A 16982-nucleotide genomic window follows, 5' to 3' on the forward strand; every position below is an offset into this window, starting at 1 on the left:
TGGAGGTTGGGAGATGGTTGCAGAAGTGATGAGGGAACTTCTCAGGGAGATAGAATTCTTAAGCCAGATTGTAGTGGGGGTTGCATAAACGCATGAATTTACTAAAACTCCCTAAACTATTTAAAACAGATGAGTTTTATGGTGAGTAAATTATGATCGTTGACCCTTATGTCACTCCCAACACAAAAATTAAATCAAAATTCTTCCTACCTGAAAGATTCAAGTTTCCCAAGACCTGACACATATAATAGATCCTCAGTAAATGTTAATGTCCTACAGGCTTTTACATCTTTATAAACTTGATCCTGGGAACAGATAGATCTACAAGATGCTGGAGATCCAGATTATTGTGCTAACCGCCAAAAATAAAGCGTGCAGTAGACTTTAGCAATTGGTTCTAAATTAAGGTTTACTTTTTTTTCCCCAGTAAGACTGTGTGTTGAGTGCATTGCTCATCATATTCTTCCACTGGTAGCTTTAGGTGATTTTTGTGTGGTGGGGAGAATCTATGGAAGAAACTAAGAGACTGTAGGATGTATTTGCAGCCAAAGGACTTTGTTCATTAGGACTGGACGTCCAAACCTGGACTTCGGAATTCTGCCTGCAAAAACCCATAGACCGCAAGGAGTGTCTCTAAAGTTGTCACACTGTATCTATCATTCATGGACTAGACAGAATACTGGTACAGCAGGAAGGATCCTTGAAGTCAAATAAACCATTCCATTTAAGAACCAGACTCCCAAGTGCACTGGCTGTACACTGCCATGTTTATCCTCAGAAGCCAAGGTGAAGTAGAAGACATATGACAGCACCCTCATTTTTCACGTGACACACAGCATCTTGCCTTTCTAGACCTTAATCTTTGCGCCTGTGAACAAAGACTCACTTGCAATCTCTTGGAATCTGAAGTAAACAGTCCAGGAGGCTATTTGAAATTCTGTTTTTTCATCCTTCAGCTCTATTTTTCCAATCTCAGTAGGTCTGTTCTGTGATTTCTATGATTTCAGTCCCTCCCTCCTTCGGTCCTTCCCTCCCTCCCCCTCTCTGTCACTCACACACACACACACACACACACACACACACACACACACAAAATGAAGTCCCGTATCAGTAGTGCCATTCATCAGTAATGCTGGTGAAAAATGAAGACGACATTTTTAAGAACCATGAAGTCATGAAAAAAAAAAAATACCTTGCTCTTCTCCCATTTAAAAAACATTTTTTAAAGAAAGTTTAAGTATATGCAGTACCTTGTTAGTGTTCTTTATGATTCTGAAGTCTCTTTGCTAGTTTAAGGAACATAAAAATATATTATCTCTAACTTGGTTAGCTCATAAAATTGTCATGTTCGCTATATTAAATTTAGAAGGATAGTCTATTCAGGCAATACACATTCACTAATTGAATTTACTCTGAAATGTTTTTAATTTTTTATACAAATGGAGCCTCAGGCGGCCGAACTCTAAGGAACTCGTATCTCTTCCTCTTACTTTTTGCCAGTCTAGGGGAAGCAGCAGAACATTAAGCTCAGGAGGAATCCCCAACATTTTAGTTTCGCCAATAAAATCGTTCAGCTTTCTGGACTAGTGAAATCCATGGTGGCAAAAAGTCACATAGAGCATTTGTGTTCCGCAAAGGAAAGGAGAAGAAACAAAACCAAAGGAAAACCTTCCCAAATTATACAACACACCTTTGGCCACACTTTTTTCTGGATTGTATTTCATTTCAAAACTTCGTACCAGCAGCTTTGTCTTGATCGACTGAGGATTTGTGCAAGGCGAATGTTTCTCTAAAAGATCAGGTCATTTCAACTCTGCTTCGTCTTGCTTCTTGGTTTGTCAGCTACAGACCCTGCTTCTTTCAGGGACTTTGGAAGACTGAGAAATCAGAAGTAGATGAGCAAGAGGTGTGACCGTTTTTCAGAGGGATGTGCCTCGCAGAACCACACATGTTATTTTTCAAGTAGGCAGTTGGAGAGGTTCTCTGCCTGTAACTTTTGAAACTGTCCACTAAACTCTCCAGGGTTCATTGTTCCTGCTTCCGAGGCCGCATGAGACTGTTCCTTGGTTAAGGCACCTATTTCAATCTGCCTCAACTTACACTTAACTCTTAACAAGTCTTTGTCTTGCCATTGGATGCAACATTCTTGAAATGGAAACCGCATTACTTATTTGTCTTTTCTTCCCAAATCTAGTCATAATTCCCTGCGTACAATAAAGTATCTGGTAGCTGTTTGCTAAATAAACCAATATATGAAATCGCTTTTCAAGTAGGAAATTTTAAGTATCCTGCTTGTTCACGTAAGCAAAATGTGGCAACACTGACCGCATCTTTCCTCCCTAGATTTTAAGTTTAGTAGATTGGCAACAGCTCATTTGGCCAGCAACAAAGTTCTTTGACTTTCTTAATGATGCTTCTTACTTGGCTTTTTCAGTACCTGTGACTGCAGTTATCCTGAGATTTTCCAAATAACTTCGTTTTGTCTGGGCTTTTGCTGAGCTAAGTCTGGCAGAAGCATCTTTTCTGCTTCTGACTCAGTGATTACAAAAGAAAGTAGATATTCTCCTTGACCTCTGTGCTCCATACCCTCCTGGGTACTTTTCTGTCCTTTCTTCTTATTGTTCTTAGAAAGGTTTTTATTTTGAAAAAAATTCTCAAAAGACTCTACTCCTCTATCCCATCAAGTTTTGCAACATTATAAAGTCACAGTACCTTTCTGCCTTCCTCTTATGTTCAGTCGGTATCTGGGGCAGGGGGGGGGCGCTAATTTTGCATTTCTCTAGGTGATTTGCATTATAATGGGGAAAGCTGGAGCCATGGCATCTGAAGATATGAGTTCCAATCCTGGCTTTATCACTGAACTTGTTTAGTGTTGCCGTCCTCATCTACAAATATGGAAGGTAACACATCTCTCTCAGAGTGGTCATAAGGGTTTAAGGGATACATGTGAAAACACCTGGATTAATTTTTAGTATGTAATAGATATTTGTTAAGAATTGAACAAAATCTTTTAGAAAATATCTAGTCTTATTAGCCAGCAAATTTTTATCATTGGGTACAGTATTATGAGGTTCTTTATACTTTATGGTCTCCCATGGTTTTTATGTTACCAGTACATTCAAATAACATTTATTGTGTGTCAACTCGATGACCGACCTTAAACTCTGCGCTTATTTAAAGCTAAATAAGAAATGGTTGCTACCCTGGAAGAATTTATAAGCGAGGAGGTAACACAAGCTTAAGTAAAGAACCACAAGCCAGCATGATTTGTGCTTGATAAAGGTGTCTACAAAATAGGAGGGCAGCACGGAGCAAAGCAAATATGGTGTCACGGCTTCTCTTCTGTAGAACTTTAATATACTTAGCTGAATGTCCCTTCTAGAAGCTTTTACGGGAGCTCTGATCGAAATGCTCTGAATTCAAGATTTTTACCCGCACCTTTGACCGTCTTCCTATAAGAAATCGCAGAGACAATGCTGTGCTGACCCTTTCTCCTACTGATTTCATTCTCGTTCTGACTTTCAAAGATAGGCAGAGATCGCTGGGTAGACCACCTGATATTATTATTTTTTTTTAATGTTTATTTATTTATTTTTGAAAGAGAGAGCACAAGTGGAGGAGGAGCAGAGAGAGACACACAGAATGTGAAGTAGGCTCCAGGCTCCGAGCTGTCAGCACAGAGCCCAACATGGGGCTCGAACTCACGAACTGTGAGATCATGACCTGAGCCAAAGTCAGAGGCTTAATCGACTGAGCCACCCAGGCGCCCCTAGACCACCTGCTATTATAAGTCAGAGGTTGGCAAACTCTAGACCATAGATCAAATCTGGCCCACTGCCTGTGTTTATATGGCCCACCAGCTAAGAATGGTTCTGATATTTTTATTTTATTTTTTTTTTTTTTAATTTTTTTTTCAACGTTTATTTTTGGGACAGAGAGAGACAGAGCATGAACGGGGGAGGGGCAGAGAGAGAGGGAGACACAGAATCGGAAACAGGCTCCAGGCTCCGAGCCATCAGCCCAGAGCCCGACGCGGGGCTCGAACTCACGGACCGCGAGATCGTGACCTGGCTGAAGTCGGACGCTTAACCGACTGCGCCACCCAGGCGCCCCGGTTCTGATATTTTTAAATGACTGAAAAAAAATCAAGAGAGTAGTATTTCATGACACATGAAATTATATGAGTTTCAAATTCCAGTGCCTGTAAATACAGTTTCATTGGAACACAGCCATGCTCATCCATTTCTGTATTGTCTGTGGTTGCTTTCAAGACCCAGCGGCAGTTGAGTAGTTGTGACAGAAACTACATGGTCCAGAAAGCTTGGAATACTTGCTTATCGGGTGCTCTGCAGAAAGTTTGCCCGCCATGCTGTAAGGCCTTTAAAATCTTTGCAGCTCTACGCATCCTTGGTATGGGACTGAGATGGGCATTTCTCGTGTAAGAGGCAGCTTTCCCGTGCTCTCTGGTGTCACTTCTTCTAGAAATAAAAATGTTCACTTTGGCCTTTCTTCGTAACATGAACATGCAGTGTTAGGTGACGTGAACATCCTGACAGCTTGTCCCTTTTGAAGGTACAAATGTTAAGTGAGAAGGAGGGGGAACTCTGGAAACATTAAGGGATTTTTTTCTTCATCGCGATCCCCCCATTTAATGTCTGCGAAGTAATTTGAAGACAAGGGTGTCTGATTTCATTCTTTCGTTAACCAGCAAGTTTATATCAGTCTTGCCTGTAAGACTGGGTTTGTCACCATAGGACAGCATGAAAATGCATGTTCAACTTGTAATATTTGTAAATCATACAATACTTCTCCCCTTAGAATAAGCCTCGAATATGGAAATTCCTTCATACCTAGGGAAATTCATTCATTTTGCTGAATGGTTAAAAAAACAACAGACAGAAAGACAAACATAGTTGCAAAGCTTGAATACGAGGCGCGAGCACGGAAGGGCTTACAGCGTCAGCACACTCCAGTGTTAACGGGTAAAGGTTCTGCTGGTTGTTGGCGGTTCGTCTCACATTCTTAAGGGCTACTGGCCTGCACAGGGGACTTTGGATTCATGGGCAATCGCAAATAACTTTCACGGATATAAGGATCTATATATAGTTTTACAGTCTGAGGGATTATGTATTTGAACAAGCCCATCTTCAAACACATGTATGGTTTCTTTTGCCTTCCAAAGGCTTCAAGGAACCAGGTTCTAAATCTCGAACTCTTACCCTTGGTCTTTCTCCCTCTCTTGTGGGCCTTTTGGGAGACAAGACAGTCAATTTCTTGGCACCTCCAGAGAAAGAAGTGAATTTCCCTCAGTATGTCCTCTGCATATGCGCAATCTCTAGGTCCGGAAAGTAACTTACTGGTATGATCACTTCAGAAGCCGACCTAGAAATCTGTTGGAACTTCAGTAAAGTCCATGGCTTTTGAGTTGATTTCACATCTGGAAATTTAGCCCATAAAGTGAAAGCTAAACATGAAAGAAAGACTTATATACAGTAAGATGGCTTGCTGCATTTTTAATAGTGAAAAGCCAAGAGCCAAAGGCAAACTCATATGGGGGGAGTCAAGTAAGGTGTAGTCCATTCAGTTGGTTATAGTGATTGAAAATGATCATTAATGGTATTTATACCATGCCAGGCATAAAAGAAAGCAGGATACACACTTGTAGGTTTTAACATGATTACAGCAATTAAATAATCTATGCATAGAGAACAGGAATACAGAAATACAATAACTCATTAACAGTTATATGTATAGATAGTTGGACCTGAAGCTTTTTCTATTTTCCAGTTATTCTTCATGCGTGCTTTTAGGAAAGAAAGACATAGTAAATTAAAACGAAGAAGTAATGTAGGCAGGAGAGAGCAGCACCCCCTCTAACGCAGACACTGCACCAGCCGTGGAGATCCAGCTGTGAAAGAGATGCACAGAGTGTCTGTCTGTCTGTCCGCATGAGCTTACAGTTCAGTGGGGGAGGCTCAGGCCATAAATAGTTAACCACTGAGCGGGAGGAGTTATAAAAGGGGAGGGGGGGTGCCGCGGAAGCATAGAGCCAGGACATTCAACCGAGGAGGAGTTTACGGAGATTTACGGAGGATGTAGTGACACGGAAGCAGGGCTAGAAGACGGAGGAGTCCCTGAGTAACAGAAGCAGGTAGAGAGAATTTCAGACAGAGAAAGTGGCCTGTGCAGGAAGAGGCAGAAAGTCCAGAGCATGGCGTAGTCTGGGAACGTCAGTAAGTTCAGGATGGTGGCGGTTCAGGTGGTCTGGAGAAGGTGGGCCCGGTGAGGAGATAGCTGGCCATTTCCAACTACAGTGAGAAGTTGAGATTTTGTCCTCCGGGCAAGCGGAAACTGACATGAGTAGACTTACATATTTATTTTTAATCTCTCAGACCACACGGGAAAATAGATGCAAGACGGGATGCTGGGAAAGCAGCGAGGAGGGAGGGAGGGGGCTTGCAGTGTTCCAGGTGAGAGACGGTGGCTCAAAACTGCAGCAAGGATGACCTGGTGGGTATGATGCTAAGTGAAATAAGTCAGAGAAAGACAGGTACCAAATGTGGAATCTAGAAAACGAACTAATAAACAAAGAAACAGACCCATAAATACAGAGAACAAATTGAGGGTTGCCAGAAGGAAGGGGGTGGTGGGAGGGGCAAAACGGGTGAAGGGGAATAGGAAATACAGGCCTCCAGTTATGAATGAGTCACGGGGATGAGAGGCGCAGCGTGGGGACTAGAGCCAGTGGTGTTGTAATGGCGACGTGGACTGATTGGACGTATCTACCATGGTGGTGACCGTAGCCTAATGTATAAACCAATCACCTCATTGTACACCCAAAACTACTGTAATATTGGGTGTTAGCTATACCTCCATTTTAAAAACCACGGTATTTTTAAAAAATGAATATGATAAAGCACTAACATCTTTGAGAAGTAATTAAAATTCCAAATAATAGTTAAAAGACATTGTTAATGCATCAAGGAGTCTTCCTGTTATATTAATATCAGATGGCTGATTTGGGAATTTAAAGTTTAGGGAGAACCCAACATCATAAAGGGTTTTTATTTTAAAATCTTCTGGTTAAATAGCAAAATTTTGAGTTTTCACTTTGAAATCTTTTAATTGCCTAACAAAGATTTTAGAAAGCTTCAGGACAAATAAATCCCGGGTTAGCCCCGGATGAACGTCATACCGTGAAAATGTCATGTACTCTTTTAAAATTGTGCAGACTCCAACATGTTAACAGTTTTCCGGTGGAGGGATGATGGTGACGGGAAAATGGGCAAATACAGTCCTCAGAAAAACCCAGAAGGAGGAAAAGAAAAACATAACATTTGGTTTTGTGACAGATCTCCTTCTGTCATGAGTTCCCTGAGAAGCAGGGGCTTCTCCATCTAGCATGGGGCCTGGCATACGTGGGGTCCTTGTTGAAGGAACGAACAAATGACTGAACGGATAAATGACCTGATTAAAGGAGACATTTGAGGATTCTTTTTGACCTATCTTATCTTGGCTTCCTTATTTTCATTTCCTGGCAACGGCCGCCCTCATGCCCTTCACACACACCTGCAGTTGCCCCGGCTAGAGGTGCAAAGCGGAGGAAGGTGGTCAGAAAAGGCTAGGCTTGGGGCACCTGGGTGGCTCAGTCGGTTGAGCATCCGACTTCAGCTCAGGTCATGATCTCATGGTTCATGAGTTCAAGCCCCGCGTCAGACCGCTGCTGTCAACCCGCATCAGATCCTCTGTCCCCCTCTCTCTCTGCCCCTGCCCTGCTCGCACTCTTCCTCCCTCTCTCTATCTCTCTCTCAAAAGTAAATAAACGTTTATGAAAACAAAAAAGAAAAGAAAATTTTGGTCACATAAGGATATGTTACTTTACACATATTTCAAAGTTAGGTAAATTGGAACCTTGCCTCCTTTTCCTGAAAAACTGGCAACCCAGAAAACTTTTATTCAAATATTTGTCATAAATGCTATTTGGTTAAAACGTAGACTTTGTGGCTAAACATAACTTCATAAATATTCATTTACGATGCTTGTTATAAGTGTTTCCAAAAGCCAAAATTGGAAAAGGCCACGTTCCCAGAAAGGAGAAGGAAACTACATTTTGGGGAACTATTATGTTTTAGGTACTGGGCTGACCCCCTTTAACAAACGAGGACACTGAGGGTGTACCTTGAGTAACTTCCCCACAATCTCATGGTTAATGGCAAACTGTGAACTCAAAGTCAGGTCTGTCAGACTTCAAACCTCATTCTCCTTCTGCTCTTCTTTTTTGGTTTTATGTCATACAAACAAAGAAATAAAAGTCCTTGTGGGTCTGTACAAGTGAGGCGTGGTAGATACATCCCAGGTAGGAAGGTGCTGCAAGCAGAAGTCCCTTGAAGACAGTTACTGTGAACTGTTAGCAAGAAAGAGCACTAAAGATTCTGAACGTGACTCTTCCTCCCTCTCACCTTAGTCCATTAACTTTTCATTTTAATTAATTCTGCAGATGAGCAAAGCAAGCTCTTGCCTTCCCTGAGCGTTTAGCAATGAGAGCAACAGAAACTTCTTTTCTCCCTCATGTTGGGCTGTTGGCAAAGTCCACTGTCAACTGATTTCATGGACTGCATTATTAAAGTCGGATCAATCTATTATTCCTCTCACTTTAAAAGTGTGTTTATCCTGAGTTTTCTTCCTCCTTTTGCACGCTGCCTACCTTCTACAGGATGTTGTTGGGGCAATATTAAGTCTTTTCACAGGACTGTCTATTGGCCCTGCTACTCTGAGTCTTTTTCTCTCGCATTTGTCACAGTTGATGATGATGTTCCCATCTGCCAGGCATATGGAATTGGTGGTGCTCAGCAAATCTTTGTTCCAGTCTAGTCCCAGAGAGTATTTTGGGATTATCTTGTAAATTCTCCCTTTCCTCTCCTGTGCCCTCAATATGCTCTGTCTCTTCTGTAGCAGCTCTTGAAATCTACCTTGAAATCTAATGAATGATGTCTGCCTTCCCTCCCCAACTAAACTGTGAGCCTCTGGAGGCCAGGACAGGGTCTCACTCATCTCTGTGGGTCCCTCCCCCGGCCCCCAACAGGGGGAGCACGGCACCTTCCACAGAGGAATAGCCCATCGCAGTTGAATGACTTGAGACATACTGTTGGCTTGAGTCCTGTGCTAACCTGTCATTCCTGATAATTCTATGCATACAAACTGGAGAAACTCTGAAAATAGATTAGTCAAGAAGGTAAATTTTGTGCTACTGTTGACGTAAGAACCCTAAACGCAACATCATTATAAAGTTTTTTTAGTGTGGATTTTTATTTCCCTTGGGTGTTGTTTGGAAGAAAGTTTGGATTCCCACATTATTCTAACCATGTTTTACATAAACAAAAATCAGCCATAGTTAACACTTAAAGGGCTTTTAGGAGTTACTCGTCTAGATTCTTCTCAGGTAATCCCAGCTTCAATCTACAGGTTATGGTCAGCTTTGAAAACAGTAACACTGACAGTGACAGTATTGTTTTCCATTTACTGGAGTCAGGAGTTGGATAGTTGTTTTCTGGCCTAAGCTGGGGTAGCCCCCAGACCTCCAGGTTTATAAGACTGTGGGGAAGAAGGTTGTGATTCTCATGCTAAGTTTTCAGGAACCTTCCAGAGCCTCTTCACCTCCAGAGGTGTTTGAAACTTAGGTAGTTTAAAAAAGTTACACCTTTGAAATCAACTCAAAAGGTATCATTGGACACCTACTCTGTACCCCAGGCTTTGTGATACTTTGATTTCCTGTTGACTGTAGCTCACATTTTATACTAAATCTAGTAAGGAAGGTCCAGTGTTCCTTTAAAAATGTTGGAATGTGGACATTCCAGCCCGAATGAGGACAGACCTGCCTCTGGAATAGTCAAAGTGAAGAAAAGGGTCTCCTAGGCACTGGTGTTGTACTGTCCTGATTCCAAAAACACGGTCATTGGAAGATGACGTTGGAAAGATCTCTCCCCTAGGGAGAACCCTGTTCAGTCTGCGGTTCATTATTCTATCATTTGTTTGGGCCTTTTTCAGGTGAGCCGTAACTTTGAGCTGGTTGGACGGGTTAACTTGGATCAGCTGGAACAGATGAAGGAAAAGATGGAGAGCTCCAGCAGTGATGACGAGGACAAGGAAGAAGAAATGAACAGCAAGGCTGATGACAGAGGTTAGTCTCAGCCCTGCCCTCGGAGGCCCAGATGGCATCTAGCACGTCCATGGTGAGACAGAAGGGAGGCAGAAGGTTGTTGTAGGAGGAACAGAAGGAATGATCCTTCTTAGTTAAGTAGCAGAACAGACTGACTTAAGAAACATGTCAGGGGCCATGTCTTTGTAAACTATTACCAGCCATAGAAACTTCAAGGAAAACAGACATTTTCTAACTATAGCTATATGTTTGTTAAAAAATATATGGTGGTGATTTGTTTTTAATAAGGACCACTGGTGTCTGGGGAAGCTTCACAATAAGGATGGGCAGACAGTAACACAGAGGACACCGTAAATGTAAATGAGCTTAACGTTTCATTACGAGGAATGTAAGTGAACTTCCCATTGAGCGCTTACGTAAAATTCCTGCTGGTAGGGCAGCCACTGCTGTGTGGTGGGGGAGGCTGCAAAGAACTCGAACCCTGAGCCCTCTCCGGAAGTCCCTCTGCCTGGCCCTTAACACCTTGTAAAGAGAGAGAAAGGGAGTGACAGTTTTCATTCAGCCGTGTGTTCACAAAGCAAGCTTTCATGGGATTTGTGTACTCTTTTTCCAATTTCCTCTGAGTCCAGGATTATTCTCAAGATAAAGCTTTTGAAAAGTATATCTATATAACCATTCAAAAAAAAATGTAGGCCTACATTTATATGATCTAGAGTTGGTTTTCTGTATTCAACATAGAATATTGTGGAAATCTCCAGAGGGTGCATATAAGACTATGGGTTTCAGATGTGTTAGTGTAGTTATTAGGGGTTCATCAAAAGCACCTGGATAACAAACATGAGAAATACACAGGATAGATACCATCCCAGTGACGATAAGAATGGGATGAGGTTATCGGCATGGAGCATCCTTATGTGCCACGTCCAGTATTTTCTTTAATCTGATATCACGTAGAGGGTTCTGCAGTTGGCCTGCCTGAATTTGGCTCCCAGTTGTGCTATTAACTAGCTCTATGGCTTTGGGTAAATCGTTTTATCCCATCTGCGTGTACTGACAATAATAATATCACCTACCTCCTAGAGATGTGGAGAGCTTAAATGAGATGATGTACAAGACACCAGCACAGTTCCTGAAGCATAGTAACCACCTCATCGATGATAGCCCTGCCATGTCATGTATTATCATTTTGCAAAGGGGGACATACAGTCCCAGAAAATTTAAGAGTTTGTTCAAAGGAAAAACATATATATTGGAAGCCGAATTTAGGTCTTCTGGCTCCAAAGCCAAGATCTCTTTATACTACATCTCATTTCTCGAACACTTTGAGCAGTGGGATGTTCTTCACTGAAGGGAACCTAGACCTGAATCCCCTTAGGGCCTCCCTCCGAGGTGCACATCTGCAGAATGCCACTGTCTCTCCTCCTTACCCGGTGGGTCTGCAGGCCTCCAAATGCCTCTCTGGTGGCCATTTCGCTTGGAGGTTCTCCTCCCTGTTCTCTTTCCTGCCCAGCCCCTCTTCCACTCCATCCCCACCATGACAACTGTAGCAGGGGACCACAGGTTTGCAGTGTGGGGGTCCATTCGGGCCCCTGAAGTCCCAGTGAAGACAACAGCAGGGACTGCCCGCTCTTCAAAACCCCCGTACCCATGGTCAACCTGAAAAATGAGTGGACAAATAAAACACCCTACCACGTACGTTGATTGCCCTTGTAAAGTTACAACTTTTATTAGTAGATGCCTTAGTGATCCATTTCTTGCAAGGGAAATGGCTGTGATCTGAGGAAGCATGGTTTCTAATTTTCTTTTCCTTTTTTTTTTTTTTTTTAACATTTCACAAATATGTTCTTAGTGATGAATTCTTTAACGTCTGTGCACTGTTAGCAGAGTTCTCCAGAAGAGGATGCTTTTGACAGGGGGGACAGAGGCTCCTTTTGCTTCATGGTGCTCTGTGCCCTGCTGTTGTTTAGGAAATAAGTTATTCCTTGTTGGTTACTATGACTTGTTTTCATCTCTAAGGCTGAGCACATACGATTTTAGAGGTTACAAGTGTTGCAGAGGCAAGAAGCCCTTTTAGTCTTCCCCTCCCTGTGACTCCTCCAGAATGAAAGCATAGCAAATTAGAAAAATAGATGGCAGTTAGGTGCGTGGGGCACCAGGCAAATTTCCTTCGTTGCCTGGCTTGGCCGCCCCCTTTGCGTGGACACTGGGGCGACAGACCAGTTTGGTTTGACTGTAAAGAATTTCATGGTGTCTGATCACTTCTCACTGGAAAGTGTAGTATCCACATTCATGAGCCGTAACCACATGGTGGGGGGGAACGTCTTTGGGTAGAGGGGCATGTATTCCTCTCTCTGAGGGTAGGGGATTTACATGAGTAACTTCTAGTAATGTTAATGAGAATTACAAGCCTAACCCTCCCCATCCCCCTCTCCGATCCTTGAAAGAACAGCCTCCTTTGTCTCATCTCCTTTGAATCCATTCTCCACCATCTAGGTATATTCTTGCCAATGAGAAGAAATGGCACACAATAGCCTCGGGGAGTTTTTGCCAGACGGTCTGTCTTCTAGGAGTAGAGCGGGAGGTGGCTTTAGTGCAGCTCTCAGGGCTGATGGAGAGCTATTTGATGTGTGACAGGTAATGACTGGCCTCCTCCTTTGAGGATGAAACAGCATGAGCCATTGGAAAGAATAGATGACTGGTTTCATGTTTCCTAAGGGTAAAGGAGCAAATGTGCCAGGAGCATGCCCCTCGTTGGCAAGTGTAGACTTTCATCAGGCATGCTCAGTGCAGGGGGCTCATGTCCTTGTAGCCACCCCATTCCCAGCGCCCTTTCCAACACGGGAACTAGAGAGAAGACTGACCGTGGCCATATCGCAGGTCCTGCCTAGGAAGCTCGGAGGGAATTTGAAAGAGAAGAAACCAGGCATGAAGAAATCAAAATTAACCCAAGCAGAATCCTCCCCACCCCCCTCTCATTATGCAGTTGGGAGGAGTCAGGAAGGCATTCTGTTGATTTCTTGCCCAAGATAATCCCTGCTAAGGAATTAATGCGCAGAGCAGATGGTGCTGTCTCATTTCCAATGAAAAGAATCAAGGAAGATAGTCTGTGCAATTATTTTTAATGGCTTGTGTGGTGATCTTCTTAATTTGTGAGAAAATGTTTCATCTTTTGTTAAAACTGGCCCATTCACATAGCGTTTTGTGCTAAAGATTAAGGCAGCACAGAGACACCTATCCTGTTAACATCATCCTGAGGATTTTATTAGATGAAGTGTTTCAACCAGAGGACATCTTCCTGTAGCATCTTGTATGTACAAGCATAGGGTGATCAGATATGTAGAGATGATGGACATTTCCCCGTATGCTGCCCTCACTCTGCTGCGTGGCTGCAGGACCGTCTCGGCCCTGCTGTTTATTATCCACAAGGAGATTGGCTCTCTGTGGTATAATGAAAGACATATGGGCTTAGGACTCGGGAGAACACAAAGGCCACGTGAGCTCTCATCTTTGAGTTTGCCAGGAGGAGTGGTCTGTAAACAATTAGCCAGCCAATCCACATTGATCAGACCCCTAACATGTGCCCAGCGCCATGGAGAAAACAAAACGACCGTCAGTATTTGATGTTTGCAACAGACCTTCCAGAAATGTCTATACCCCCACATTCATGAGTACCACCAATTGAGGAGTAGATGTCAGGCAGCCAGCCAGGGGCCCTCACTAGCTCAGGACATACTTTTACAAACTGGCCTCCCCGCTTCCCAGGATTCTCGTTCACGCTAGCTTCTTTGCTCGCAGATCTCATTCAGTGCTCGTTGCCACCCTGTGAGGTGTTGATTATGACATCCGTGACAGATGAGCACAAGTCGTGAGCCCTCAGCTCTACTTGGAACGCATCGAAACCCTGAGGTCTGCTACGCATAACCTGGTCCAGTGCCTCTATATTCTTTTTAGTGAGCAAAGATAAACCTGTGTCAAATAGAAAATGAATAGGTGCTAAATAGCGAGGCACTGGTAGAGCATCCTAGAAGGAAGAGATTCGATAGAAAAAGCTGCCGAGACGCTGTTGGAATGGACAGAAGGGGTTCTTCGGGCCAGAAAGACCCAGACTATTTGTGATGAGGCAGTGAGGAGGAACGGGGCCGCTGGGGGCCTGGGACCCAGGAGCTGCTCTTGACGGCTATCCAAGAAATGCCCTGACGTGAGAAGCCAGTAGGAGAACTAAGAGTAAGGAATCTGGAAATTGCCTTCATGGAGGGTTTTACGGGTGAAAGTAGGAAAGAAAGGAGGTTTCCTAATGAATGTTGACTTCCCTCTTCTGCTTCCTCCCACAGCACACAGGTAACACTTCTGCTTTCTCCTCACAGATCTGATGAGATTTGCTGACCGTGGGGCTGCTATTAACACTGAGAAGCGTTTTCCATGTGAATTTTGCGGACGGGCGTTCTCACAGGGCTCTGAGTGGGAAAGGCACGTGCTCAGACACGGCATGTAAGTTGAGCCGTCCCAAGATGCCTTTGCCCAAAGTGAGAAGTGGCAGGGAGAGCAGGTTCTGTTTTTTTTTTTGTTTGTTTTGTTTTGTTTTGTTTTTGGTCCCCCTGACAATCCGTAGGCCCTTCCCTCTGTGTCACACTTTATTTCTGGGCTTGGGAGGAGAGGCAGCCATCAGGAACTAGGTTTCTTCTTTTCTGTTGGTTTTTTCAATGGTCACCCAGACACAACTCAAATGAGGAAAAATCATCTTTACGAAAGACAAATCCCACTCAAGCCCTCGCGTGGAAGTTTAGCGTTCTCCAGCCAGTGTCCCTTCAGCTTTCATTAGCCTGACATTCTCTGATAGAGCGTGGACCGGGGTCAAAAGATCTGGCTTCTGTTCCTGCCTCTGTGATGACTCATTCCCTGAGTGGCCTTGAACATTCCCTCGCACCTCTTGGTGCCTTCAATGCTCTGCCTCGGGGACAGAGCCAGCTTCTGCCTGCCTCCCAGGTAGGTGGGAGCATATCCGTAAAACACTTGTAAGATCTTTGAACATAAAACCGTCCCCTAGACGAGGCACTCTTAGTCTGCCAGACAGAGAGAACCCAGGAGTCAGTTCCTGAGTAGAAAATGCCCCTGAAACCCCAAGCATCTAAACTTCAGAGAACCTAACTAAGTTTCCCTAGACATGGGTTCCATCTTTGGGTTTTTACTTTTTGTTTGTTTTTTATGATTTGTTTCTGGATCCGTCCATTAAATCTTTACCTGATTTGCTCTTTTAGTCTTCATAAATATAGCCAATCTCCAAGCTTATGGGTTACACAGAGGAGTTTGAGCATAAGACAGTTCTTGCTACTACTACCAGTTATGACCTATCACCCACTAGAAGAGGGAACATAAAATAATTATGTTAATGTGGACACAAGGCATGGTATAATCAAAACAGTATAATAATGGCTATTTTTGTAGGTTCACATCTTTAATAAGATGCTGAAATACATGACCTAAGCATAACATGTAGCAAAGGATAAATCACTCAGAATTTACTCATATGTTCATGGCATTTATGCAAAGGAAACCCCAAGGTCTTTTTAGGATCAGGGAAATAAGGACTTTTTTGTTTAATTAGAAAAAAAGGCATACTCATCCATCTCTACCATCACTGTTTCTCCAGGGCGTTGAATGACACCAAGCAGGTGAGCAGAGAAGAAATCCACCTGAAGGAGAGTGTGGAGGACAGTATTAAGATGCCCTCTATAGAGGAAAAGGAAGATGATGAGGCAATCGGGATAGACTTTTCCCTAAAGAGTGAAACAGTAGCCATCTGTGTAGTAGCTGCTGACAAATCTCTCCTGGAGAATGCAGAGGCCAAAAAAGAATAAGCGTTTGGTGAACTTCTTAATCAAACCGTACTTGAACCGTGATGAGAAAGTGGGGAGGGCCAGCTTGGGCTGAGAAGGGCGGGGACAGAAAAGAAGACAGAACAAAGCTGCTTTTTAGGACTGAACAATCTATTTTCAAAGCACTGGTACCTGTGTGAGTGAGTATGTAAATTAAAGTTATTTAAATGGTTGGAATATGTGGCTCCTTTTCCATCACTACACCTTTTCTTCCGGATCTTCATCATGGAAGTGTCATTTGTTGCGGAATATGGAAGCACCTCCCATGCACACGGTGTGCTCTGTGGTGGTCTTGGACAGGATGTGGAAACAAGCTCCGTGACAGTACAAGACTTCTCTTAGGGGAACAACTTTTTGACGCACATCTTTCAGTGCGTTTTTCTAGTTTTAATACCTTAAGCTTTTTCAAGACCTAACTGCAGCCGCTTTGGGAAAAAACAAACAAAAAAAAAACACAAAAAAACAAAAAACAAAAACAGAAAACAAAAAAACTGCTTTGCATAAAACAGTCACCTGTTTCCTAGTACCTCAAACTTAACCAAGGGAATTCTCTGCATTTGTCAGTACTACCTGTCGTCGTTGTGGTTAAATGTAGAGAGAACTGCTGGGCAAGACGGTGAATGGAGAAAAAAAAAAAGAGAGTTTTAAAGAAAGGAACACAAATTGTGCTTAAAATCCCCACGTGGGTTTTATTTCTTAAAATACTGTGATTTTTTTAATTATTTTAGTAAAAAACAAAACAAAAAAAAGAAACAGACTTTAATTATTAGATAACTGTTTGTGAATTGTCATCCTTTATTCCAGGTAAGCTGTTTATTAGTGTTCAACTATAATTTAGAATTTGGTAGATTCATGTGAGCTAATTTTACGGTGACTGTGGAGTTTTGTTTGCCACATGTTTATTTTCTATCAATTTGAGTGTTACAAACACAGCACAATTCAGTTTTCACATA

At 42.9% G+C, this 16982-nt stretch overlaps 1 protein-coding gene across 2 annotated transcripts in view; it reads left to right on the forward strand.

The window, feature by feature from the left end:
- ZNF462 (zinc finger protein 462) overlaps positions 1 to 16011 on the forward strand; it is a 78185-nt gene extending 62174 nt beyond the window's left edge. For both annotated transcript variants that reach the window (XM_047099373.1, XM_047099379.1), the window contains exons 10-12: positions 10045 to 10177; positions 14521 to 14644; positions 15804 to 16011. In XM_047099373.1, coding sequence (XP_046955329.1) covers positions 10045 to 10177; positions 14521 to 14644; positions 15804 to 16011 — 465 coding nt within the window. The remainder of the gene's footprint in view (positions 1 to 10044; positions 10178 to 14520; positions 14645 to 15803) is intronic.
- Positions 16012 to 16982: the final 971 nt, after the last annotated feature.

This window comes from Lynx rufus, unplaced genomic scaffold (assembly GCF_022079265.1).
Source record: "Lynx rufus isolate CCGP_SWC_20201006 ecotype Redwood Valley unplaced genomic scaffold, mLynRuf1.p SCAF_10, whole genome shotgun sequence".
NCBI classification, from domain to species: Eukaryota; Metazoa; Chordata; class Mammalia; order Carnivora; family Felidae; genus Lynx; species Lynx rufus.